The sequence below is a fragment of the Sitophilus oryzae genome, unplaced genomic scaffold (genome assembly GCF_002938485.1).
Source record: "Sitophilus oryzae breed Bouriz unplaced genomic scaffold, Soryzae_2.0 scaffold_1_pilon_pilon, whole genome shotgun sequence".
Classification (NCBI taxonomy): domain Eukaryota; kingdom Metazoa; phylum Arthropoda; class Insecta; order Coleoptera; family Curculionidae; genus Sitophilus; species Sitophilus oryzae.
In genome coordinates, this window is record NW_022146725.1 from 666,625 (window position 1) to 693,064 (window position 26,440).

At 31.7% G+C, this 26,440-nt stretch overlaps 1 protein-coding gene across 5 annotated transcripts in view; it reads right to left on the reverse strand.

The window, feature by feature from the left end:
- Positions 1–3,081: 3,081 nt before the first annotated feature.
- LOC115883822 (BTB/POZ domain-containing protein 1-like) overlaps positions 3,082–26,440 on the reverse strand; it is a 123,799-nt gene continuing 100,440 nt past the window's right edge. For all 5 annotated transcript variants that reach the window (XM_030902225.1, XM_030902228.1, XM_030902224.1 and 2 more), the window contains exons 2-5: positions 18,448–18,597; positions 12,348–12,606; positions 8,984–9,252; positions 3,082–6,286 (exon numbers count right to left, since the gene is read on the reverse strand). In XM_030902225.1, coding sequence (XP_030758085.1) covers positions 6,022–6,286; positions 8,984–9,252; positions 12,348–12,606; positions 18,448–18,575 — 921 coding nt within the window. In that variant the 5' untranslated portion in view covers positions 18,576–18,597 and the 3' untranslated portion in view covers positions 3,082–6,021. The remainder of the gene's footprint in view (positions 6,287–8,983; positions 9,253–12,347; positions 12,607–18,447; positions 18,598–26,440) is intronic.

Sequence of the window (26,440 nt, forward strand, 5' to 3'; positions counted from 1 at the left end):
TACTTTTGGAAAATACAAAGTTTTGCCTGCCTAATTTTCGTTCTAAAAAGATATAATTGGTATCATTGAATAAATATTTCTTAAAGAGAGCGAAAAGTTAGGCATCAAAACTTGTATTATTTCCTAAATTCGTTCATAAGAAGTAGTTTTATCTAGCACAAGATGTATATACGAAGCAAAATACATACGTATACACGCGGTAGTCACAACTGCAATGTGTAAACAGAGTTTAAACGTAATACACAAGCACTGTTTATCCTACGGCACACTGTGTATCCCTTACTTTGTGTATACGTAAATGCTATACTGTGGCTACATTGTGAGGCGGACGTTTAACCCTTGTGCATACTTGTTGAACTACAATGTGTAAACGTAGCACATTTACATCGGGGGAATTGTGTCACCCTGTGTCTACATCTAATAATGTAAACACATCGTAAATGTGATTTGATGTGCTGTATGGGTTCTGGACAAAATGGCGAATGAAACAAAAACTTCAGTTTCCATTTTTTTATTAAGTAATTCATTCTAGTCGGTAGACACACTGATAATAACAACATTTAGAAATTTCTCTAACATCGCAAGAAAATATAAGTTTTACTAATAATTCCGAAGAATTTAAAGAAGTTAAATTTAAGACATTTAAAATATATTTTTATATTTCCACATTTATAACAATAAATTCTTCTACCAACAAATTATTTAGGTAGGTTTGACCTTAAATTTCATTTAAAATTTCTTTAAAAAAGTTTAAAATAACGGAACCTTTCAGGCCATTCTAAAATATTATAACATAATTAATCTATTTAAAAATGATAAAAATACATCACAGAAAGGTAGGTTAGGTCTGGCTTGTGTAATACAGAGCAAGTCATATCACATTTTTTTATATTTTTTTGAGATATCTTTTGTAGGATATATTATTATAGGATGTACAGGGTGTTCCTTAATGACATGCTAATATTTAAGGAGGTTATTGGACTTATTCTAAAAAAAAATCATATGAATATATGTCCTAAACATCTTAACTTTTCAGATACAGGGTGGTAAAATTTTCATTTTTTTTTCAAAATATTTCTGATGTTATATTTGATACACGTCTTCCATGCATCAAAATGCTTATTTTGGTGATGAAACTGAAGTAAACTGACTTTAATTTTTTTTAAGCAAAAACTATGCATCGGACGAAAAAAATCAGGAGATAAAAAATGTTTAGAAACAAATGGAGATTTTGAAAATAATTTCTATTTTAAAATAACTCAGTGGTGTACAACTTTTTCTCTAAAAATGTTCAATGTAAAACCCGTATGGACGACACTGGTTGAAACAAATAAAATTCTTTGTACACCAAAAAAGGTATTTTGATCCATATAAGACATGTATCAAGTTTCACAAAGATGACAATAAAAAAAAAGAATTATGAAAAAAAAATTTAGAAAGTAGAGAGAATCTAGAAATTAGAAAGTTTAGGACACACATTCATATGAAGATTTTCTCTTAGAATAGGTCCAAGAATCACCCCCTTAAATATTAGCATGTCATTAAGGAACACCCTGTATAAAACGACATACAATTTGTGATGTATAATATGGTAGGTATATGATAAAATTTATAATAAAATATATCAGCGTTTACCTTAAGTATAATACAAAGTATTTTTTCATTGTGTACTTAAAATATATACAGGGTGTTTCAAAACAAATGCGAAAAACTTCAGGGGGTGATTCCTTGTTCAAAATAAAGGGTAGTTTGCTTGATAAACGTTGGGTCAAAAGTCAACCATTAGGGAGATATCGCGGTACAAAGATGGCGGAAAAATAATGTTTTTATTTTTTATCGTGAAAACGAAAAGAGTAATAAATTTATATATTATTAGAAATATTGTTTAGAAACTTTTTTATCTCTTGTATTTTTTTGATAAAACTCACCGATTTGAAATTAAAAAATAAAATGTAAAGCATTACATGTCAGGACAAAAAACATTTTCTGATAAAGAATCTAGTGGGCTGCTGTAATTTTTTTAGGAAAAAATCTAGTCGGCCGCTGTTACTTTTTAGGATGTTCCTAATATTATTTTATTTGACATTACTCTACTGCAATACGTTATTATCTAGATGATTATTATTATCGTTATTATCACTAGATTCTTAATCTAAAAATGTTTTTGTCCTGACATGTAATGCTTTACATTTTATTTTTAATTTCAAATCGGTGAGTTTTGTCAAAAATATACAAGAGATAAAAAAGTTTCTAAACAAACTAAACTATCCAAATTATTTTTTTTGCATGTTTTTGATAAGATTTTTCTTTAAATTTCGTTAACAAGAATGATAGGGGTAGTTTATTTCAACCCCTTCCACTCATTTTAAAAAGTAAAAAATTACCTGAAAGTGTGTTTTCATAACAGTAATGCTTCCATAAAATTTCATTAGTCTATCTCTTTTCGTTTTCAAGATAAAAAATAAAAACATTATTTTTCCGCCATCTTTGTACCGCGATATCTCCCTAATGGTTGACTTTTGACCCAACGTTTATAAAACAAACTACCCTTTATTTTGAACAAGGAATCACCCCCTGAAGTTTTTCGCATTTGTTTTGAAACACCCTGTATATACTTAAAATAAAAATAAATTAAATAAGTAATAAAATAACATTGCAGGGGGTGTTATAAGGAATTTTATCGAATTACAAAAATTAAGAAGTATACTATATAGATATTTAAATTGAGAAAAATAGAAGATACAATCTACATTCGAAAAAAATATCCTTAACTTAAATTTCCTCAAAAATAATTTAAAAAAAATTTAATATTGCAGCTATCATAAAATTTTGAAATATAATAAATAAATATGTTTTCACTTGAGTAAATTAATACATAAATATTATAATAAACAAAGCATTATATTTTTGATATAAATTAAATTTATGAACTGAAATAAATCAATCATTTTATTAAGTTAATAATAATTTTATTCTTAATAGTGTAGTTAAATAAAAAAAAAGTTTATATAGCAATATAATATCTCTATAAGGTATATTTTTTAAAAGTATGTCGTTTTTGATATCATCTTCACATATTTCGATTGGCTCTGTATTACTAACACAATATTAAAAACATGTTGATCTCAGTCATTGATCAGCGATAAAACATTTCAAGGGCTAAAATATATCATGGCACACTAGAATTGCATTAAGAAGCTTATTAAACATCTAAGTAATTGATACATACAGGGTACAAAACATTGAACATTTAACATGAAATAGAATAATATAGAATTCTTATATTTCTTATATAAAATGTGTAATATAAATTTTATAGTATCAATCTAGTTTACTTTATGATCCAAAAGTTGTATAATAATCGAATAAAAGTTTTTTTCTGTCATTAGTAAAAATTAATGAAATAAAGTTCCCTGTAATGGCCGGTTGAATGTGGGCTGTCAAAAAGCGACAAATAGTACTAACTTTTTAACTAAAATGTCACAGAATCTTATTTGAGGTAGTCAGTCAATATAAAAAAAATGTCACTGAATATTTAATAGTTATTGGTATAAGTAAATAAATTATCTAGAGATTTATGTGTGTCTCTCATACACTTAGATTATCTTCCATTATGAAGATGAAATAAGTGTAGAAAAATTCAAAGATATTCAGATATTGTCATGTGGTTCAAAAATCCATCTAAAGATGGATTTTTGTTGATTATAAATAAGAAGACGGATTTTTATTATTTTTAAAAAAAAATATTACTAGAAATTATAACCAAACTATTTTTTGGTATCTTCTGTATATAAAAAAATCAGCATATCGCAAATATCTGCCAAAATATGCAATTTACAAATTTTTTCTTGGAATAAAAAACGAAGCTGATACTAATAGATAATTAATAGATACTGATAGATAATTACCTACAAAAATGGTTCTTATCATTTTTTACACAGAATTGGTAGTTTTTGAGATATTCCGCCTCGAAGATCCCTGAATTTCCTCTTCCAGTTTTAACATTCTGAAGATAGATGTCATTAGCGTCTCATTGATTGATAGGAAAAATTTTATTTTTTGATGATTCAAACTTCATTTAAAAGGTGGAATCAACAGAAATCACATTTTGGAACTTGTTTGAATTTTGTCATCTTTTATGGTAATAAAAAAAACGGGCAAATATTCCTTCGCTTAAAAATTTCCAGACTTTTACAAATTTATTCATATTCACTAATAATAGCTTAACTATTTTTTAACAGTTGTTCTTAGAGTCTCTTTAAGCAACTCAAAAAGTTTTAGATGTTTAGAAGAAACTATTTGTGAGTGGCTTTTCCGCTTTTTTGGGATTTCCGGAAAGTGTCGTAAACAAAAGAAAATTTCTTAATTACGAATAGTCGAATTTGTTTCGTTTTTGTTTCGTTCTTTTTTGTCGAAAAAGTGCCAGGATCATTTTTTTTAGTTAAGGATCCAATCTTCCATTTGGCGATCAATAGAAATATCTACATGCAGTATTTTTGGCCAATATTGGCGGAAACCCCGTTCTTTGATCCTTTAGGGCTGTTTTTAACCGTTTTCTTGGGACTTTACGAAAAAAAGTGTCAGAATATTTTTTGTAGTTAATGACCTAGGCTCAATGACCTAAGGAGAATTCAGTCTAATATTATAAAAGTTATCGAAGAGTTGGATACCGAGAATTACACATATGTAAGAGCGGCCTATGTAACTAAGCAGAAAAATATGTATGTTTCGTAATGGAAGAAATCATAAATGAAGTAAAACAAGCTGGTAGAGGATATCGACTGGGAGATAAAGAAATAAAAATAATATGTTATGCTGACGATGCAGTACTCATATCTGAAGATGAAGATATCTTACAAAAGCTTCTGTATAAGTTCCAACAAACGGGAAAACTATTTAACATGCAAATATCTGTGAAAAAAACGAAATCCCTTACAATATCTAGAGAGCCTAGATGATGCAAATTCGCAATCTATGCTCAGAGTGTAGAACAAGTGATGTCATTTAAATATCTAGGGACAAATATAACAAGCACTAGGAATTTCAAAGAGGAAGTAAAAACCCAAACAACAAAGGCGTCATTAATATCAGGATATTTAAGGGATATTATTTGGCGAAATATATAAGCGTCAGAAGCAAAGTTAAAATTTATAAGGCTCGCGTGAGATCGGTTATAACATAATATGCGATAGAGACTATAGCAGAGAACACAACAACAAAACGGCTCCTAAGAACAACAGAAATGCGAACACTTAGATCAATTACAGGATATACCTTATATGACCAGAAAAGAAGTGAGGATATAAGAGAAACATGTGAAGTACAGGATGTAGTAAGATGGGCAAAAACCAGAAGAGAGTGGAGAGACCATGTGGACAGGATGCCAAACCACCGGTTCGCGAAAATTACTAAGGAGAAAAGACCCAACACGCCTCGACCGCCGGGACGACCATCTATAAGATGGTATGAAAGCTGGTCTTCATCATCCCAACTGTTCTTAGGGAACCATTGAAGAAAACACAGGACTTAATGTACGAACACAGAAGAAGAAATTACGAAAAAGGAGAAAGAAGAAGAAGACCTAGGCTTCATTTTTTATTCAATTTTTTTTGTGAAATGATATTTGCGAAAAACTGATTTTTATACTTCCATAAAGGCATGTATAATTAAAAATTGGTTAGTTTGAATACATTAAAATATAGCTGGGAATAGCTGGGTTCTTCGATTATACAACTTTTTTATCATACACATTAAGAAGGTATTATTACTTAAAACTGTAGAAGTTAAAAAGGTGACAAGACGATGTTTGGCTTATTTATAATATTATTGTTTTACCCTGTATAAAGTCGTTTTTATTTGCTTTCTTTTTGGTGCCGATTCGTAACAAAAAAACAAAGCTAAAGCGCTCTTTTTTTACATTTACTGAATATTTCAGCAAATGCTATTTTTTCAAGATTCTTTTTTAGCTTTCCAAATTTCATTTCATTTTGCATTCGCATTAAGTTGATTACATTCCGTTTATCAATCGAACACAGCAACCAAACAGCTCAGCATATTTATGATGCAAGTTTCCATCCTGTGTTTCTTGCATTGCTTGAGTTCGTTGGTTCTCTTCTTGGACATCTTGAAGGGCAGCTCTTTAGGGATTTTTTTCTTTTTTTCTCTCTGTTTGATGTACTCCAGGATGTCGTTTATTTCCCTTTCGTTTAGTATCCCCATTCTATCTGGTCCTTTGTGACCGTCGATGGTACGGCTGAGGAATTCCTTTTCTGACATTAGTCCGTATCTGGAAATAGAAATTCATTTATTGATCATAATTGTGCGTGATAATTAGTTATTTATGTATCAAGGGAATTATAACGGTGTTTATAAGCGAGGGCAAAGTTTTTGTCAAGAGGGCCTATGGCCCGAGGAACAATAATTGCCCGAGGTTATTAAAACTTTACAATTCCCATGGTACATAGATAATTTGATTTTTTACTGAATTTGTTACACGTAAAAAACTATTTGTTGCATTACAATAGCATAATAAGACACTGTTTTGCCACTTTTTGTGATCTCAGTAGGGCATTCGACTAGGGTTGTTTTTGCAAAGTAAAAAAGGACATTGGACTATGAAAAATGAGCGGGGGGAGAGGGGAGGGGGTAAGCTGTTAATTGTGAACCGCCAATTATAAATTGCTATTTTTAAAGTGTGAAAAGCTCTTTTTAAGATCAAAATGGTTAAAAATATATCCTAAATTATCATTTGAGACGGGGGGTTCTAAATAATGTTGCCGATTCTAAACAATAGTGTATGATAAAAAAAACGGCGTCAGCGATGGCTATGAAATGAAGATAGCTGTCATTTTATTTGCGGAATTATATGGAGAATGTCATCGAAGTTCATTTTCAAGCCAACTGGACACCGATTTTTTTCGTATCGAGAAATTATGGTTACACTCGTTGAATTTGACTCTTTATGTCAGTTTCATAATATATTTTCGTACTTTTGCTTAGGCGTGTGTAAAATGACCTGCTATCTTGCAATCACGTCGCAAAAGTTTATACTTTTTTGACGTTTAAAAAAACATTTATTTATAAGTTTTATATGTCTAATTAAATTTTGGCGAATGGAATATTGCTTGTTGCTATAGATAATTTCTCAGGGAAAATAGGTACGTAAATAAAAAGGACTTTTTAGGACTAAAAAAGTAAAATGGACAATTTGTTCCAAAAAAGGACTGTCCTTTTTAAAAAAGGACAGGTTGCAACCCTACATTCGACTGTATTGGTCTAAATAAATTCTTATTGATAATTGCATAATATGGCTTTTGCGGTAACTTGTTTAGATGGACCAAATATTTTTAATCGAAAGACAACAATATGTTTCTCTTCAAAATATTGACTCTATAAATAACGTTAGAAACTTTGTATCGAATTTTATTGGTACATATTTCCATTGGCGTCTCCCAGGGTTCAGTTCTGGGTCCAATATTTTTTATTTTATATGCTATAAATCAATTTAATAATATACATATATGATGCCAGCGTTTTTACGGCTTTTGTCGACGATGTGTCATCTTTAATATCAGACAAGTCCGAAGTATACTTAGAGCAGAATAGTAATAATTTAATTAAATTAATTGACTGTGTGATATTTTTCCAACTATTCACTTTATTTAAACCCCACCAAAACAACGCTTATACGTTATCATCATGAACAGAGGTTAGTTGGATGTCAAATTAGATAATAAAAAAAATCTTTCAGTGAGACTACTAAATTCCTTGGACTTCACATTGACTCCGGCTTTAACTGGGAAGCACTTTGTGCTCAACTCATACCTAAAATAGACTGCTAAAGTTATGTCTTAAGATAATTAAAATCAGTTCTAACATCAGATCAATTAAACCAAGTTTATTTTGCAAATGTCGATGCAAGACTGATATACGGTGTTTGTTTTTGGGGTTGGTTAACGCTCTCTCGGGATGTCTTCATTGCTCAGAAGAGGTGTATACGGTACAGTAGTTGAAAACACGATTTTAACAAGTTTAATATTTTAACCCTTCCATCTTTGTTCATATATGAAGTGTGTCTATATCGAGGTCTATACGTTTTTCTCAACTATGATAAATTAAAGAGAAATTGTAATGTACATAGTTTTAGCTTTGGTTTTAGTACTAGAAGCGCCTTAGATTTGCACATAAGCATTTGTAAATCTAAAGTGACTTATCGATCACCACACAATATATAGGACCTTATATATTTAATAATCTTCCTATTAAAATTAAATCCTGTAATACATTCAATAGATTTAAGTTAAATATAAATAATTATTTGTTAGAAATGAGCTTTTATAGTGTGGAGGAATACCTGCAAATTATAATATGAGACCATATGATAATTTTATTATGATCTGTTGTGTTTGTTTTTGTATATTTTGTATTATATATTTGTGTTAGCTTTAAGAATTCACTATTCCTATACAATTATTTTACATGGTTTTATGGAAATAAATAAATTATTGATTGATCGATTAACTACTTTGATTTTTAAATGACACCCTAGGTATTTTTTACTTTATCTGATAGAAAATGATATTCTGAGTAGAATAACATATCATATATCAACTTTTGTCATTTTCACATATGATTGATTAAAAATTAGTGTTTTTAACACAGCCATGACACTAATAGATGCATGTTTGTTTGGATTAAAATTTAAAATGCGATTTTTTAAGCGAACATTTCAAAAGTTGACATATGATATGTTATTCTACTAGGATTCTATTCAGAGTGTCATTTTCTATCGAATAAAGTAAAAAATACCTAGGATGTCATTTAAAAATCATAGTAAAGTGGTAAATAGTGTCTTATTATGCTGCTGTAACGCCAGAAGTCCCACAACCTCAACTGCATCTCCAGTCTTAGTAAAAGAACAGTACATTGTAGTACTCTACAAAGTGTTTTTTTTTATTTATTAAGGCATGGTATAAATTCTTACCTGGTTGTATAAATCAGATCTTTGAGAATCGAGTTAGGATTAGCGGTGTCCTTATCTAGCGCTCTCCTTTCGCATTCCTGTTCGTACCAACGCATGATAGCGCTGTAGATGATCGACTCGCTGGACACTATGAGACTGTCCCGCGACGTCATGTCAAGTAAATCGTTGTAATGTAAATTTTCGATTTCCTTCTTTTTCAGTATCATATCACCATTGAGATCAATTACATGCAGGCAGTTTTCACGAAGTCTACGTAGTGGTTCCACCATCTGTAAAAAATATTGTGTTATTTAGTTTTTCCCATTCAATGAATGTGGCTTTATAGATGGAAGGTAATTTTAGATAATAATTGTTTATAGATCACACAAAATAAACTTTTAGTCACGTCATATTTTCTTCTTCTTCTTCCTAATACGAGTATAGAGTAGGTAGTACACCTCTACATAATTTCTTCTTCTTCTTCCTACTCTATACTCGCATTAGGTAAATTGCCTGTTCATTCTTCACAGCACGCCTACAGTTTTAATCGATGGTCAGGTTATCGCTCCATCTTTTTGTTGGCCTTCTCGTGCTTCTTCTTCCCAGTGGTGATTTGTCTCGAGCTGTCTTTACTGTTCTTCCTTCCACCATTTGGTTGATGTGGTCGTTCCATTCGCGCTTTCGGCTTAATACCCATTCATTAATGTTCTCCACCTTGCTGCATGTTCGCCTTATATTCTCGCTTCGTTCTAGTCTAGATCTAGTAGCGTTCTACATACATATATACAGCCGTTACTCGCTGAAGAGTATTCGACACAAATAAAAAAGATGGTCACGCAAGGCGTTTTCTTTCATGAGCTTTTCTGTGACTGAAAAGCCCATGAAAGATAGCATCTTCCTAGATACGTGATGGTATCTGCCTACCGCACTCCGGACATTCAAAAATCTCATTGCTTTGTTGCCTTTTTACTTTTTGGTTGTCGCTATTAACTGAGTTTACAACTCTTCTTCATTGAGTTCTATTGTGAGCTGCTTTTTCCCACTCATTCTGCATGTTAATCCCCTTTAAGTTTTCGTGGAAAATGTCCTTATACCTTTCCAGTTGTCCACCCGGCCTCCTCTTACCGTCTACAAGCTCACTGTAAAGCAGAGATTTTGGTATGCGGTTTTCTTGCATTCTGCATACGTGACTAGCCCATCTTAAGCGGGATTTTGTAACCATGACTTCAATACTCTCACAGTTAGCTTTTTCAAGGACCGATACGTTTGAGACATGATGGAACCACTGGATTCTTAAGAGTTGTCTATGGTATCTCGGTTGCAACTTGTTTAATGCGTTCATGTGTCGGCGGTACGGCACCCAGGTTTCACTCCCATATAACATGGTGGGGATTATAATTGCTCGGTACACTGCAAGTTTTGTTTTTGTACTCAAGTCATGATTGTAGAAAATCCTGTCTTTTAATTTCCAGAATGTTCTTGAGGCGCTACTAATCCTGTGCTGAATTTCAGAGTCAATATTGGCCTTTTCCGAAATCAAACTACCAAGGTAATTGAATTCCGCCACATATTCCAATAGTTCTTCTCCGATTTTTATAGCATTGTTGTGATCTTCCGGGGGAGTGCACATCATTTTAGTTTTGTCGATATTTAGCTTAAGGCCCAAAGCCTCGTATGCCCAGGTATATGTGTGCAACATTTCTTGTAATTGTTGTACCGTGTTTGCAACTAGAGCGCAGCGTATTGAAGTTCTGTGATGAATTTTGTACGTGTTTTTGCCCTGAGTCTTTTTATGTTGAACAGACCGCCGTCGTATCTATATCTAATACCCAATCCTCTCTCCTGCAGTTTGCTGTACCACTAAAATGGAGAGCGCTGCCATGAATATGGTGAATAGGAGCGGCGCTAAGACACATCCCTGCCTAACTCCTGTATTTGTTAGGAATGGGTCGCTCAGTGATCCATGATGTGACACTCTTGACTTGTTGTTATGGAGGCTTTTACACAACTGTAAGAAATTTGTTGGGTACTCCGAACTTTTTCATAATTGCCCAAAGCGCATCTCTGTTCACAGAGTCGAAGGCTTTTGTTAGATCGATGAATGCAACATAAAGTTTAGACTGCTGCTCTTTTACTTTTTCCTGTAGTTGACGGATGGAAAATATGGAATCGACGGTGCCGCGGTTGGTACGAAAACCCGTTTGCGATTCTGGAAGGATTTTTTCTATATATGGGTGCAGGCGGTATGACATTATTTTTGCAAGAATTTTTCCACCGATAGACATTAGTGAAATTCCCCGGTAAATTCCGCAGTCTGATGCACTTCCTTTGTTCTTTATTCACGATCAAATACTTTCTGCAGATTTATGAAACACATGTAAGCTGGCCTGTTGTACTCAATCGATTTCTCTGCAATCTGCCTTATAACAAAGACCGCATCAGTACATGATCTACCCGTTCTCAATCCTTGTTGCTCATCTGATAGAATGCTGTTTAACTTGTTATTATTTTTGTTGTTAGTTTTAATGTTGTCCTGAGTAGGTTTATGCCCCTGTAGTTTTCTGGCATTTCTTTACCCCCCTCCCCCTTCTTAAACATAAGGATAGTGGTGCTTGTTGGCCATTCTTCAGGTATTCTTTAATAAATAAATATATTTCTAATTAGTTAGTTGCTGGATTAGATCATTCGGGATGTTGTCTTGTCCAGGATTTTTTCTGTTTTTTAATTGTCGGAGCGCCATATCTATGTCTTTGCTTCCTATTTGTATGTTTTCGTTAGTGATTATCTCTGGTGTATCAGTCTGCTCGATTGCATCATCCTCTTTGCTGTAGAGCCTTGTGAGGTATCCAACCCAAGTGTCCTTTGTGATATGCTGAGGTTCAATAAGTTCATTAGTCTTTTACTTCTAATTAATTGCCAGATTTGTTTTGGGGGATCGTAAAAGTCTCCTTCCATTCTCTTTGGCAAAATTTCCCAGTGGTCGGCCTTAATTTTTCTTAATAGTGTTCTTGTCTCATTGCGAATTGCTTTATATTGTTCATATGCTTCTGGTGTCAGTGCTCGATAGTTTAGATATGCTTTCTTCTTTTCTTTGCTTTTATTTTTGATTTCTAGGGAGAACCATGGCATTTTATTGTGTTTTTTTGTCGGACTTGGTTATAGTGCAGGTACCAAATGCTTCGACTGTGGCTTCTTTGATGTTAGCCTTTAATTTATTTCAGCTGGCGTTTATATCTTCTATATCCTTTATTGGGTTTTTATCTATCTTCGTTTTCAATCTGTTTTGATATACACATATGTTACATATTTTGAACAAACTAAATGTCATTTTTGTGACTGAAAAGTCACTAATGACATTAATACGCTTGGAAGGATAAGGACTTACCCAGTTATCTTTTCGTTCCTCGTCGTTTTCCACCAGCGGCGGCGCGGACGGTTCAAAATTCACAGGCTGATTCTCGGACCAGTGCACCCATTTGCCTATTTTCAATACCACCTCTAGGGCGTTGTCCTTATTAATTTGCTTGTTCAGTTCTTCCATGTGGTTCTTGGCGAAGGGGACGTTTCGGTTCTTTAAGGCGGTCTCCATCAGTTCGAGGTTGACTAGAGGGTTGGTCGTTTTGACTGGATCGGCCATCATGATTCTGTAATCCAATAGTTAAAGATTATATTATGATAAAAATATAAAAAAGCGGATAATTACGAGTACGACTCGCCCGCCCAGGTTTCCGTACAAATTTGTAGGTACAGAGTGGGGTCAAATTGGACGCTTTTAAAAAGAAACGGCATAGTGATCTTTTCTATAGGAGATTTGACGAAAACTAATATAGGTGTCTGGAACTATTTTTTTTCAAAAACATGATGGTGAAAACTCAACTTTTTTTTATGATAACTGAAGTTATCAGCAAATTTTTGCAGCCAATTCCGAAAATAATTGAATAGCTAACCAAGATCTCAGCCGTTGGCCATTGAGGCGGCCGGACTTAGCGTCTATGAATTTTTTTATCTTTGCGGAAGAATAAAGATTTTTATTTTTAAATTGCCGGTATAATCTAAACAAGAATTAGAAGTACTTGGCTGTTATGCGAAGGTATTTTTCACCCCCACTGAGTTAATGAATTCAGCGAGGAATGTTCGAAAGAAGATTGTCGACATGTCGAACACCTGTAGTAAAATTTCATGTCTTGGTTTGCTATTTATTTTTTTTTGTTATTAGATATAGTTTAAACGTGTTGATATTGTTAAATATAGTTTAAATTGTTATAAAATTCTGCATCTCTCACTGCAAATATTACTTTGGTTTTAATTGCTGCTCACAGCTAGAATTATATTGCATTACAGCCGATGCCGTTCAAAGCTTACTTATTCAAAGTGGGCAAATTTTTAAAAACTCTATATCTCGAAGAGGAATCGAGTAAAATATCAAGTATGCTATATTTTTGGAAAGGTAATTTTAAATTCTCTTCAATAAATTAAAAATATACAGGGTATCTCATATAAAAAATCAAATTTTCGGTTGATAATTGTTAAATAATTAATATTAAAAAAACTTTTTTTAGAATATCTACCAAACCCTTCAATTCTAAGAAACCAATTATTTATCATAATTAATTATTTCGGATAGACGAGTGATGGAGCCCTCCCATGGCCTATTTTCCGTTTCTTAAATTTTCATCAGGACTCGTAGAAAACGACTTAAAGTTAAAATTTTGCTAATATCGAAAAACGTAAATATCTCGGAAACGGGAAGTAGGGAGAAGACCAGTGAAGCCTCTATGGATAGAGCTAGTGGAGCCCTATAATCGCCTTATTTAAAAGTGTTTCGAATATGTCCAAAAATTTTCCCGACCGAAATCGAGCTTTTTTCACTTATGCCGATTTGAAAGATTTTTGGTCGTGGATCGATGCAGATCATTTAATTAAGTCAAAAAGGTACATACAGGGTGAGAAAAATAAATAAAAATGGATTTTTTCACTTTCGGCAATTTTTTTAAAATACGACATAATCCAAAAAGGGGGTCAAATTGCATTTATAATTCTTACATTTACGTCTTCTAACCGTACCAGATGAGGCAAGTTAAAACAGTTAATAAATAAAAAAAATGATTTTTTTCGAAGGGGTATATTCAGAAAATCGAAATCTTTCAAATTAAATATCTCGGAAAATGTGCGGAACCCTAAAAAGGTTCCTGCAGTGAGTGAGCATACAAATTATGCAAATATTTCGAAAATTATATTGTTTATAATTATGAATCATAGATTATGATTCAATTTTAACGTACCTGTTATTTTCGATTATAGGTTTTATAAGTCTAATAAAAATCTTATCAAGAATTTTTATGAATTACTAATAATGGAAGGGATATATTTGTTTATAAATATTGAATTGGTGTACTATATTTAGTTTCTGATAAAAATGGAGTCTGTGACATCATTATTATTATTTATTTATAGAGAGAGTCCCACCGAGAACTATTCTTTTGTTCTGTAAAATATAAGCACAGGTATTTAACCATAGACTTAAAATAAAATATAGACTGAGCATCTCATTCATAAATAGCTGGAACATGCGGTCAGACACTGTCTTGTTATTGTTGTGTTATTGTTTTAGGTTATAACGAGTGCGACACGAGCGATAGATAGGTTGTCTCTGTCGTAACGGTCGTTCCCTGACGACTCTGCCGAGAAACACAACACTGTCTTTCGTTTCTCAAGTACACCTGAACTCTCCGTATCATAGCCGGGTAATTTTTTTATTTTAATGAAGCTATAATTAAATTAAAAATATATCGTATTTAAACTTTTTTATATTTTATTGAGATTTAGGACAGGTTTTTTAAATAAAAGTTTAGAAAAAACGTCTTAGAGTCCAAAAAGGATAAAAATAATAAAATACACGTTATAGAAGAAATTTTATAGTCGAAATTACGTAATTTTTGAAATTAATTAAAAATTATTAATTTTAGTCAAACATTTACAACCCCTAATATTAATCAAAACAGGATCTATTCCACAGATATAATAGAATCGGCGACAGGGAGAGAAAAAAAATATAATTGTTGTAATTTTTTTTCTGGTTAAGTGATGTCTTATTATGTAAATTAGAGAAAACATATATCTGTTCGATTAAAGCAAGGAAGGTGATAGGAAGTGGATAAAATGAAAACTACATTTATTTAACTCGGTACTGTCTTTATTATACCGGGTGCGTCCCAAAAGTGGTCATCCCCATAATTTTTTATATTTTCAAATAAAAAACAAGATTTAGTATGTTAGTACATGACATAAATTAGGATTGATTGACGCATGCAATTGTTTTTGGTTACTTCCTGTTTCACCGGAAATGACTATAACTTTTAATTTTTAAACGGCACCCTTGGTATATTTCTACTTTATTCGATAGAAAATGACACTCTGAATAGAATGACACATCATATGTCAACTTTTGACATTCTCGCATATGGTTTAATTGTAATTGTAACACGCGGTTCATAACGACAATTTGACTCGAAATACCAAATGTGTGGTATCAATATATTCATAAAAAAATGCTTTTTCCAAATATGCTAATGAGTCACCCTTGTTCCATTTGAAAAAATTGACATATGTATGATTAAAAATACGATTTGTACATCTTTTAACCGGACAAGACACGAAACCCATTAGACGATCAAAACTATTTTTCCAAGGCTCCTTCATTAAAACTTAGTGTTTTTAACAACACCATGGCACACTGGATTGAATTTTAAAATAGGATTTGTTTTTAAGCGACAATGTCAAAAGTTGACATACGATATGTCATTCTATTCAGAGTATCATTTTTTATCGAATAAAGTAGCAATATACCGAGGGTGCCTTTAAAAATAAAGATGTAATCATTTCGGTGAAACAGGAAGAGACCAAAAACAATTGAATACGTCAATAAATCCTAATTTATGTCATATACCTACTAACATACAAATCTGTTCTTTTTTATCTGAAAAAATTAAAAAGTTATAGGGTGAGCCACTTTTGAGACGACCCGGTATATTAAAAAATATTGTTTCATAATGTAATATCATTTTAAAATTCTTGTATGTTATTTTAGATTCTGAAGATAATTTTAGAATAAACCGGAATATATTTTTAATAAAAACATTATTAATTATTAACAGGGTTATAATTATGATTTTGTTACAATGTAAGTAAGTAAATAATGTAATGTAAGAGAAAAAATTCAGATTTTACATTTTACTAAAATATTATCTAAATAAGCGCCTTTCTACAACAACGCCACTGACTCCCAATGGGTAAATTGAGAGTTGCCTACCGGTCAAAAGTCGTTTCAAGACTTAAATGGATTATTTAAGTCAAATTTCTTGCAAATTTGGCACTGGCGAACCATATTTTATAGTTCTTGAACAGAAAAAGTCAATAAAATAAACACTTAAGCACTACAAGCTAAGAAAATGCGTTAATACAGCCGGGGAGATAGCGGCAACAAAGCTTTACCGCACACGTGCGACACGTACTACAAGGTAATAAATGAATGAATAGGCTCCCTCGCCTCTAATCGGTGTTGTCATATTGTAAAGAACTTATCCTTTTTAAACAGTATCCGACTTATAATTTAGTAGTATAAGGACTATTTAATACATCTCGGAATATTAAAACCTACTTTATTAAACTGTAGTATTAATATCTCAATATATGTGTATAACAAGAAAAAAAATATTGATAATATTAAAGACGTGACAACATAGGCTGGATGAGGAAGGCTCGGTCGACTGTACCCAGAAGTAAACATGTGTACAAAAAATATTGTCTGTCCGCGTTGAGATGTAAATAGTGTAGTCTATATTTTATTTTAAGTCTATGTATTTAACAAAATGAGTGAATGATAAAGAAAAATAAAAACACAAGTTATAAAGACATTTCTAAAGATGGCATTTTGACCAGCATCAAATAGAGCAACTTTGTCTCCATACTATAGCCGCCCATACACGCAAGGTATTTTTAAAAGATTTGTTCCGCCGCGGTCTTTACCTCTCATGAATATCTGTCCATTAGTGGACTACCGGCGGAAAAACACCGGATATGTGGCATTTTGGATTATTGTGAGTTCTAATCCGATGAAAGATCAGATATGCGCGTTTGTCAATACAAAAATATCTGTACTCTAACTACCGGGTCGGCGGATACGGACATATCTGGACTGCGGGACCGATCGCTTAAAAATCCCTTGCGTGCATGGGCGGTTTATACAGGGTGTTTCAAAAAACATGTGTCATCTCTCGTGAGGAGATTCCTCACGTAAAAATAAGATTTATTTTTCATATCAACATAAATCCGATTCTGCTTTTTTTCGTAGCTACAGGGTGTTAAATTCTTAATATTTTTTCAATGTATTATAATTTTGTTCCAAGTACTTTTAGCGATTCGAATGAAATTTTGGGGGTAAAAGTTACTATAAATGCGACATATTTTAACGCTAAAAAATTGCCAACATATTCACTGGGGACGTGCATATGGGTTATCTCTGGAATATTTTTCTAAGAAAAGCATGTATATCACTAACTTTTTTTTCTCTTATTAGCCAAAAAGTGTAAGCAGTGTAATGCCAATTAAAAGTTGTCTTTTGATATTTTGTCGATTTCGGCCTCCTTGATGAGATAAACGCAATTTAATTTCCCTTGATTCAAGAGCAATAGCAACCTGTAAAAAATTTTAATATTGCTAAATAACTTGCGAAAGTACTCATTGATTTCTCATCAAAAAATATGAGAAAAAGTTTCTATAAACATTGGTATGGAATTGCATAGTTTTAAAGTTACAGGATCTTAAAAATTTTAAAATGAGATTTTTTGTAATTATCTTAAATATCATATGTTTTTTTATTTTTTGGGCTAATAGTAATAATAACTAATGGTAATAACATTTAATAACAAATTAGGTAAAATATATAATTTATTAATTTTATTTTAATTTTATTGTGATTAATAAAATTGCGTTTATCTCATAAAGGAGGCCGAATTCGACAAAATATCAAGAGATAACTTTTAGTTGGCATTAAACAGCCTATACAATTTTGATATCAAAAGAAAAAAGTCAGTGGCGCATATGTTTTTTTTTGAAACATATTCCAGTGATACACGTTCCTGATGAACTTATCGACACGTTTTTAGCATTAAAATATGAGCACTTGCACTTACAGTAACTTTTACCCCTAAAATTTCATTCGCATCACTAAAAGTACTTATAAGAAAATTATAATAAATCGAAAGATTGCTAAGACTTTAACACCCTGTAGCTACGAAAGAAAGCAGAATCGGACCTTGTTGATATGAAAAATAAATCTTATTTTAACGTGAGGAATCTCTCCACGAGAGATGGCACATGTTTTTTGAAACACCTTGTTTAATTTCGGAGATTCTAACGATGATGCTCGAATTTGGATGCATAACCTGATATTTAAGTAAATAAAAATCATAAAAAAATTACCATACCGTGATAATTCTTTGTAAGCATCTTCTACCACAGAATGACTTTCTGGTTCAGGATCTACCGAAGTACTACCCAACATAGGCTCGTCTTCTTTGAGATTGTTGCTTGAGCTTGAGATTTTTTGAACCATGATTGCGTTGATTTGGTTTGACCTGCAAAATAATTAAACAATATTAAAGCAAATCGATAAATTAGGATATACAGTAATATAATATTCCAGTATCCCAGATTATAATATCGATAATATGATAAATTTCGGTTAACTGCAGAGGTAAACCTATGGGTAAACTATGTATTTGGAAATACAGGAAATATGTTTACTTGTAGAAGATGTTTCAAACATGTGTCAGTGGGTGAGAGTAATTTTTTAACCGGAACATCCTATGTATTATTGCCTTGTGGGTTTATTCTTGATCGGTTTAGTTAACTCTAAGATTAAGTATTTTTCAACCAACAACCAAAAACAAAATATAGGTGTTTACTAAAGATGGTGCTATATAGGTGTTTACTAAAGATGGTCTGTACATATTTTATTATAAATGTCGAAATAGAAAATTTTACAGGGTGCTCAAATTTTAATGTCAAAATTGTTAAGATACAAAGAAATTTTATTAGTTCGGTTTCGCTTTATTTCTTTCGTTATAGTTGGGAGTTGGAACTTTTGGTGATACAAGAGCACAATAAAACACTAATTCATCATAATACACCAAAACACTTTTAACACTAGACGCGCGTGTCGCTAACTGGCTTGTTAGAAGGAAATTAATAACCAGGGTGGTTCCACTAACAAAAACAAGAAAAATTGCACAATTTTGACAATAAGTAATATTTGTAATAAAGTAAGTAAAATCTAGCATAGTTTTAATATCAGGATATTTTTTGTAGATAAGTTTAGATCAGTTAGCTACTGTATGATCGAAAAAAAAACAGTGTGTGGAATGACTATAATTTTCGATTATAATTTTAACGAGGTCAAGCTCTAGACGTCGTTTACTAAAAATTGACATAAAACTTCAAAATAACACTAATTATGGAAAGATTAAAAAACGCTAGAATGTTTCCAGACACGTAAATCTATTTCCATTTTTTTTTTCTTGAATTTTAAACTACACCATTTAAAAATATGTTTAATTAATATAAAATAAAGTACAACCTTCTTATGGCCAACTGGGAGTAAGTACGATTAAAAAATAAAGAAGGGTAAGAGGCAAGCATAGGGCAAAGTAATAATGTCTAGTGCTTGACCTCGCCAAAATTATCATCGTTTGTTATTCCCCAGCTGTCTCTGATGCCGTTTTTTTTCCATCGTATGGTATTAGAAATTAGTTTGTAGTGTGGTACCTTGTAGAATATACAGGGTGTCCCAGAAATAAGTGCAAGTATTTTAACTGGTAATATAGTTCAACCCCAGAAACACGCCTAAAAGTTTTTTTTCGCGAACATTTTTTTTGAAAATTCGAAAATTTTTGGAAATTTTTTTGGAATTTTTTTTTTTAGTTTATATTTAAAAAACATAATTTGTTGATAACATGGCAACATAGGTATTAGATTAAATTTACAAGAAAGAAAATCCAGAAAAGATCCAGTGGTTCTCAAAATTTTAGCAAAAAAATTTTTGGAAATTTTCAAAGTAAAATAACTCCGTTATATTGGACTTATTTGAAAAACGATAAAGAGAAAATATGTTTCTTTTATCGAGATCTACCACCCCTTGAAATACTTGCACTTATTTCTGGGACACGCTGTATAAATAAGGCTATTAGCGTTTTAGGTTTTTATAGTTTTTGCCATATTGCACGATGCACAAAATAAACAATCAAAAAACCTTGGTTTTCTCAGAATCTAACTATAACACTTCGGAAAATGACTACTTGATTTTCAAAATATGTTGTAAGATACATCTCAGTGTGATATTATTACTAATACATTGACTAATACCAAAATTTGGGAAATAAACAAATAATATATCCGTCCTAGGTAAGAAAAAATGCACTGGGTTAAAATGTAATTTCGTAATCTACTTGAAAATTATTTTAATCAACTATTGTTTGTTTATTTTTCTTAGAAAATATGATTTACCTTTGTTCTTGTTATTAAACTGTGTAAATATAATAGTTCGCAAAATTAAAACTAAATTCTAGTATTTTGGACAGTATTTTCTTTGATTTTAAATAACGTATTGTTTATGATGCATTTCTTATCAATTAGTAAGAATTCTATAAACAATCTAAAATTATTCGATATTATCATTTGATTTCCAAGAAATAATTAAATTTTACATTTATACTACTATATTAATACTATTAATAGAAATTAAATTTAGTTAATATTAAATCAAAATTAGATATTTTTTTAATTAACGTCGAAAAGTAATTAAATATTTGTTAAAATATTTCAACAACTACATTAAAAAGTTATGGACAACATTTGTAGATTTTCTTGACATCTTGGTGAAGGAAATAGTAACAATCAAAACATGAAAGAATTTATTATTTCATAGTTTAATATATATTTAACATAGACTTTTAATGTTATACAGGGTGAGTCTTAAACCAGAGCAAATATTTTCAGGGCTGGTAGATCTCGATAAAAGAAACATATTTTCTCTTTACCATTTTTCAAATAAGTCCAAAATATCCGAGTTATTTAAGTTTGAAAATTTAAAAAAAAAATGATTTTTTTTGGAAAAATTTTGAGAGTCAGCGGATTTTTTCTGTATTTGCATCCCTTTTAGTGCCGTAACCATAGTAAAGTAGAGTAAAGCTGTAACTATGGTAATTTGTTCTTCTAGTATTTACTACATTTTCTACCTCTCGTAAAAAAAAACCACATCGCATAATTTTTGAGAAAAAACAATTTAGAGAATTTATTTTTTCAAAGAAGACGTAGAAAATATACAGGGAGTTCCAATATTCCGTGAACATAGAACAACTACGTAATTTTTGAATCAAAATAAGTTAATTGCACATAATAATTGACCTTTATACAAAAGCGCTTGGTTTGTCCGTTAGAGGGCCATCAATCAAAAATATCTCCGAACGTTAATTAATTTAAATTTTATAAATTTTTTAAGCTTTTTATGAAGCACATTGTAAATTATAATTTGTGATACTAACATATAATTCCATATTTTCGCTAAGTAGATTATTAGAGCATAGGTAATAGATTTTATGCGCCTCCTTCAAGTGACAAAAAACATTTTTTGGAAGTCAGCTTCGAAAAAAATAATTTTTTCCTCAAAAAGTATGAGCGGTAGCGTTTTTTTAAGAGAGAAAAAATGTAGTAAATACTAGAAGGACCATTTTACGAAAAAAAAATCGGTCGCCGATTGAGTTGGAAAATATTTATTCTAAAATTTATGTAGGGGTGGGGGTAGTTTTTAAGAAAGAAAGATCCTGTAGCAGCGGAGTAATTTGTATTGTCACTACGAGGTTTTGGATCGCAAGCGACAATTTTTATTTGGGAAGGCAAGGCTAGAACCGGAGGAACTCTGCTCCTATCCTATCAAGGACCTGCATAAGTTGGTGCAGGGTACAGGGATAGAGGAGCGTAGGTGCAGACATTGAAAGGAGCCAAACACAGTAGGCCTTACAGGTTGTAGTGTTTCCGGCACAGGATGGCCTTTCTTATTATTGAAAAAAAGTTAATGGCTGCGAAAAGATTTTATAAATGGAAATAAAAAAATTACCTCCTTATATAAGAAAGTACAGTTGATGATGGATGCTAAGAGAAATGCTAAGAACGCCACATTGAAAATTTAATAAGATTAACTTGTAGAACAGGAAAAATAGAAATAGATATGTCATTACTTTTCAAATAGAGTAAAAAAAACTAAAACGAAATTAGGTAAGATCGATTATTTCCAATGAAGGGCTCAACTTTTTTCGAACTTAATCATTATGGTATTTCTTTCTGATTTAAGAGATCCATGTATAATCTGCATTCTAAAATAGGAATGGGACACAGTTCTGTTCTCTCAATTTTTTAATAAATGAAATGGGTCTTCAGCTTAACAAGAATTAAAATGTTCTAACAAAATAACCCATTGTTGTTTTGTTGATACAATTTGTCAAAAAGCATAAAAGAAAAAGAAAATATGAGTTTACTAGCATGTACCAACGACTTCGTTCGCGTCGAATTAATCATTTGTAATAGTGATGATAAAGCAAAGCAAGAATTTCCATTAACATACAAACTGGATAAAATTTTCTCACATTTATGTCAGCATGAGAAAAAACAATATGGCGATATTATTATATAATTTGGTAATATTTGAGGGGTAGTTTCATCTCGTTAGAATTTGACTTTCGAAAAATCCTTTTGCCAAAAATAAGCTTTTTACGTGAAGCAGTTTAAGCAGAATCGTGGTTAAGAAATTACCCAACTTTTTAGAACATCTTGTATGGTTTTTTTGAAAAAATTCAAAATATGTAAAAAAAACAAATAAATTATGCTTGTCCAAGCGTTTTCCCGAAAGACTAACCGTTTTTTAAATAACAAATATTTTAATATTTGAGGGGCGTTTTCACCCTCTTGGAATTTGAGATTCGAGAAACCCCTCCTTATCGAACCTCTACACCCCACAGTCAATCCGTTTGCCAAAAATCAGCTTTAAACGTCAAGCAGTTTAAGCAGAATCGTGATTACTCAATGGTCATATTTTATGAAACACCCTGTATAAATTTATTGTTTAAGCGTTTTTTCGGATACTTGACCGTTTTTTAAATAAAAAAAATTGTAATATTTGAGGGGTGGTTTCACCCTCTTGGAACTGGAATTTCGAAAAATCCCTTCTTATCGAACCTCTACACCCCAGAATCAACCTGTATGCCAAAATTGAGCTTCTTACGTTGAGTGGTTTGAGCAGGATCGTGATTAATCAGTATGTCAGTCACTTAAGGATTTTATATATTAGTATAGATAACAAGTAACCACAACACTACAACATAAAAAAAACTATATACAAATAAGCTAAAATTCGTAAAATAAATGGCAAATAATAATTATTATTTTTACACACACCACTGGCACTAGCAGTAGATTGTGTTTGTCGCCGAATATATGCTCCGGCCTGTCCACAATTCAATCCCAGCATCTTTTATCTTCATCCCTTCAACACTAACCGAGCCGATTTCGCCTATCTCTTTCTTACAGGATTGATGTTGAACGGGCCGGGAATCCACGAGTTTGCGAAGTTACTAATTGACATCTTGATAGAAACTGCAGACATGCCGCGTCTTTCGCGTGTTTTTAATGGAAACAAATCGAAAAAAACGCTTAAAACGGTAAAATCAAAAAAGCGCTTGAGACGCAAAAACAGTGGCGTCGCTAGATATTTTTTTCAGGGTGGGCCAGCACTGGGACCAGGCTTTATTCGGGTAGGCCAGATAATTTACCATATCATAGTTGTTGATTATATTTCCTGGACATTGCGCAGGTGGGCCATTAGTGGGCCCAAGCTAATCCAGGGTGGGCCACGGCCCTCCCTGCCTTCCCTTTGGCGACGCCACTGCGCAAAAAAACGCAAAACGCTAAAAACGCTTCCTGTGTGGCCGTGGGCTAATTGTAAAAAACTCCAAAGTTCTCTGTAAAGGCTTAAATATAATAAAATATTATTTACTTATACTTCTCTCCTACTTTCATTTCAATTTTTTAATAAATGAAATGGGTCTTCCGCTTCAGTAAGCAAGAGTTAAAAATGCTCTAGTAAAATAACCCATTGTTGTTTTGTTGATACAATTTGTCGAAAAGCGTAAAAGAAAAAGAACATTTAGGTTCATTTAAAGTTGCAAATAACCCTTTTTACTGTTACCAAAGTTTACAGAATTTGCTGTTACCCACATATAAATAACAATCTTTCTCCATTTTTTAAACAATATTTAAAAACAAAGTAACCCATACTGCAGTCCTCAGTTTGTTTTGGTAATAATAAGACGGAGGTCAGAAATGTTCGTATGTGAATTTGACTATAATACGTATAATAAATAATCTGATACTTTATACAAGGAACTAACACTGATAAACAAAATGCTGTTACACGATACTTCAAGCTTTAAATTCGAAACATACAATGTTCAAAATGTTCCATATTAACTTACATAGTGAACTAATGTGATAAAGTAGGTTGAATTATTGAGCTTTGACATAGTGTAAATGGGTATAGGTACTCTTATTTTTGACGACTTCAAATTCTTTAAATGGTTATGGTTGTTATCGTCAGCACGAACACCGATAATTAAAAGATGATGATATTAAATTACAAAATAACTTCAATAAAATATTGTAAATATCAACCCGTTGAATGTATTAAACAAATCTCATTTATTTTTAACAAATCTTTTTCTATGATTTGCATGTAGCCTGGCTAATTTTAGTGACAATAAATATGTAATTCATATAAAGTAACTTAGAAATATTAATGAATATAATAATATAAAGGAAAAATTAACATTAATTTACTATGTATATCAATTATAACATTGCATTTGAGTTTGTATTGTAATTGTTTGTATTCTTTTTTTTTTTTGCTTTATATTTATTGATACAGAAACGAATAAGTAGGATAGGTATCAATAAATAAAAATCCAGGAAATTTTAAATAAAAAAGTGCGGTGAAAAAATCTTTATAATTTAGTGAAATAATATAGGGGGGAAGGGGGGGTTCAGAAGTCAATAGCTGCCCACACACGGAAAGACTCACCTAAAATGCCATATCTTTGTGAGGCCGGGCCTTTCCGTGCATGGGCAGCTAATCAGGGTAAGTCAGTCTCCAATTGTATTGAGATAATGAGATTTAAAAACAAGATTTAAAAAAATTAAAGTGAATTTGTATGACTTTAGTTTCTTTAAATCCTGTTTTTTAATTCTCATTATCTCTATCTCTCTCTTACACCGATTGAGTTCTGAACCCCCTCCATATGTATTCATTATATACATATTTATTATAGAGTGTTTTATTATTACTGTAGAGTGAGTGTGTGGGTGTGCATGTCTGCATTGGTGTACACTGGTGTATACGGTTACTATAATAATACCAATCAAAGTAGAATATCTAGACCAATCCCAGTTTACTTTTTCCACAGTTACAATAGGTAGCTTTCAGAGAAAATTTAATTTAATTTTGTACTTTATTTAAATATTGCTACCCCTCCCAGACCCAATCTCTAAATGCGCCACTGCTAGATACATTGGATTTTCTATAAAAGAACCAATTAAGGCAAATTCATTTTCTTGACTTCCAACGACAGGTTTCTGCCTAATAGGTTTTTCATAACTAAAGGTTTTACATAACTACACTATCAGCTCCGCGATCTTGGTCAAGAAAATTCCTATTTGGATATATTTGAGCATAAACCCTTCAGGCCAATAAGCAATTGTCCTCACAAAATAAAATCACTAGTCTGGATGGAATCTGGATGCTTAAAGTGTCACTTTAAGCATCCAGATTTTACAGCCTTATAAGAGAATTGAATATACCGGGTGCGTTTCAAAATAATATATATGACATAAATTAAGATTGATTGACGTATTCAATTATTTTTGGTTACTTTCTGTTTCACCGGAAATGACTACAACTTTTGATTTTTAAATAGCATTCTCGGTATACTTTTACTTTATTCGATAGAAAATGACACTCTGAATAGAATAACCTTTGAATACGACGACTAAGGAAGGAGCATATCAAAAATCTTAGGTACACCGCGATGGGCCTCAAATATGGCCGACTTAAATTCCGGTTTATCAGTGTCGTTCTAATTTTATTTAAAAAATGTAAAACTATGATGTAGGGTAGACGTGGGGTAGACTCAATAATTTGTTGTTTTATTTTACGTCGTGAATAAATGTTGGTAGTTATTAAAATTGTTATAAAAATATATAATTCTAATGAAAATAGATAAGTTATAATAAGTATTTATTAACACAAACATCCGATACGCTACTGAAGCAGGTAAGTCAAATTGACGTATCTAAATTCTTTGACATCTAATCTTTGAC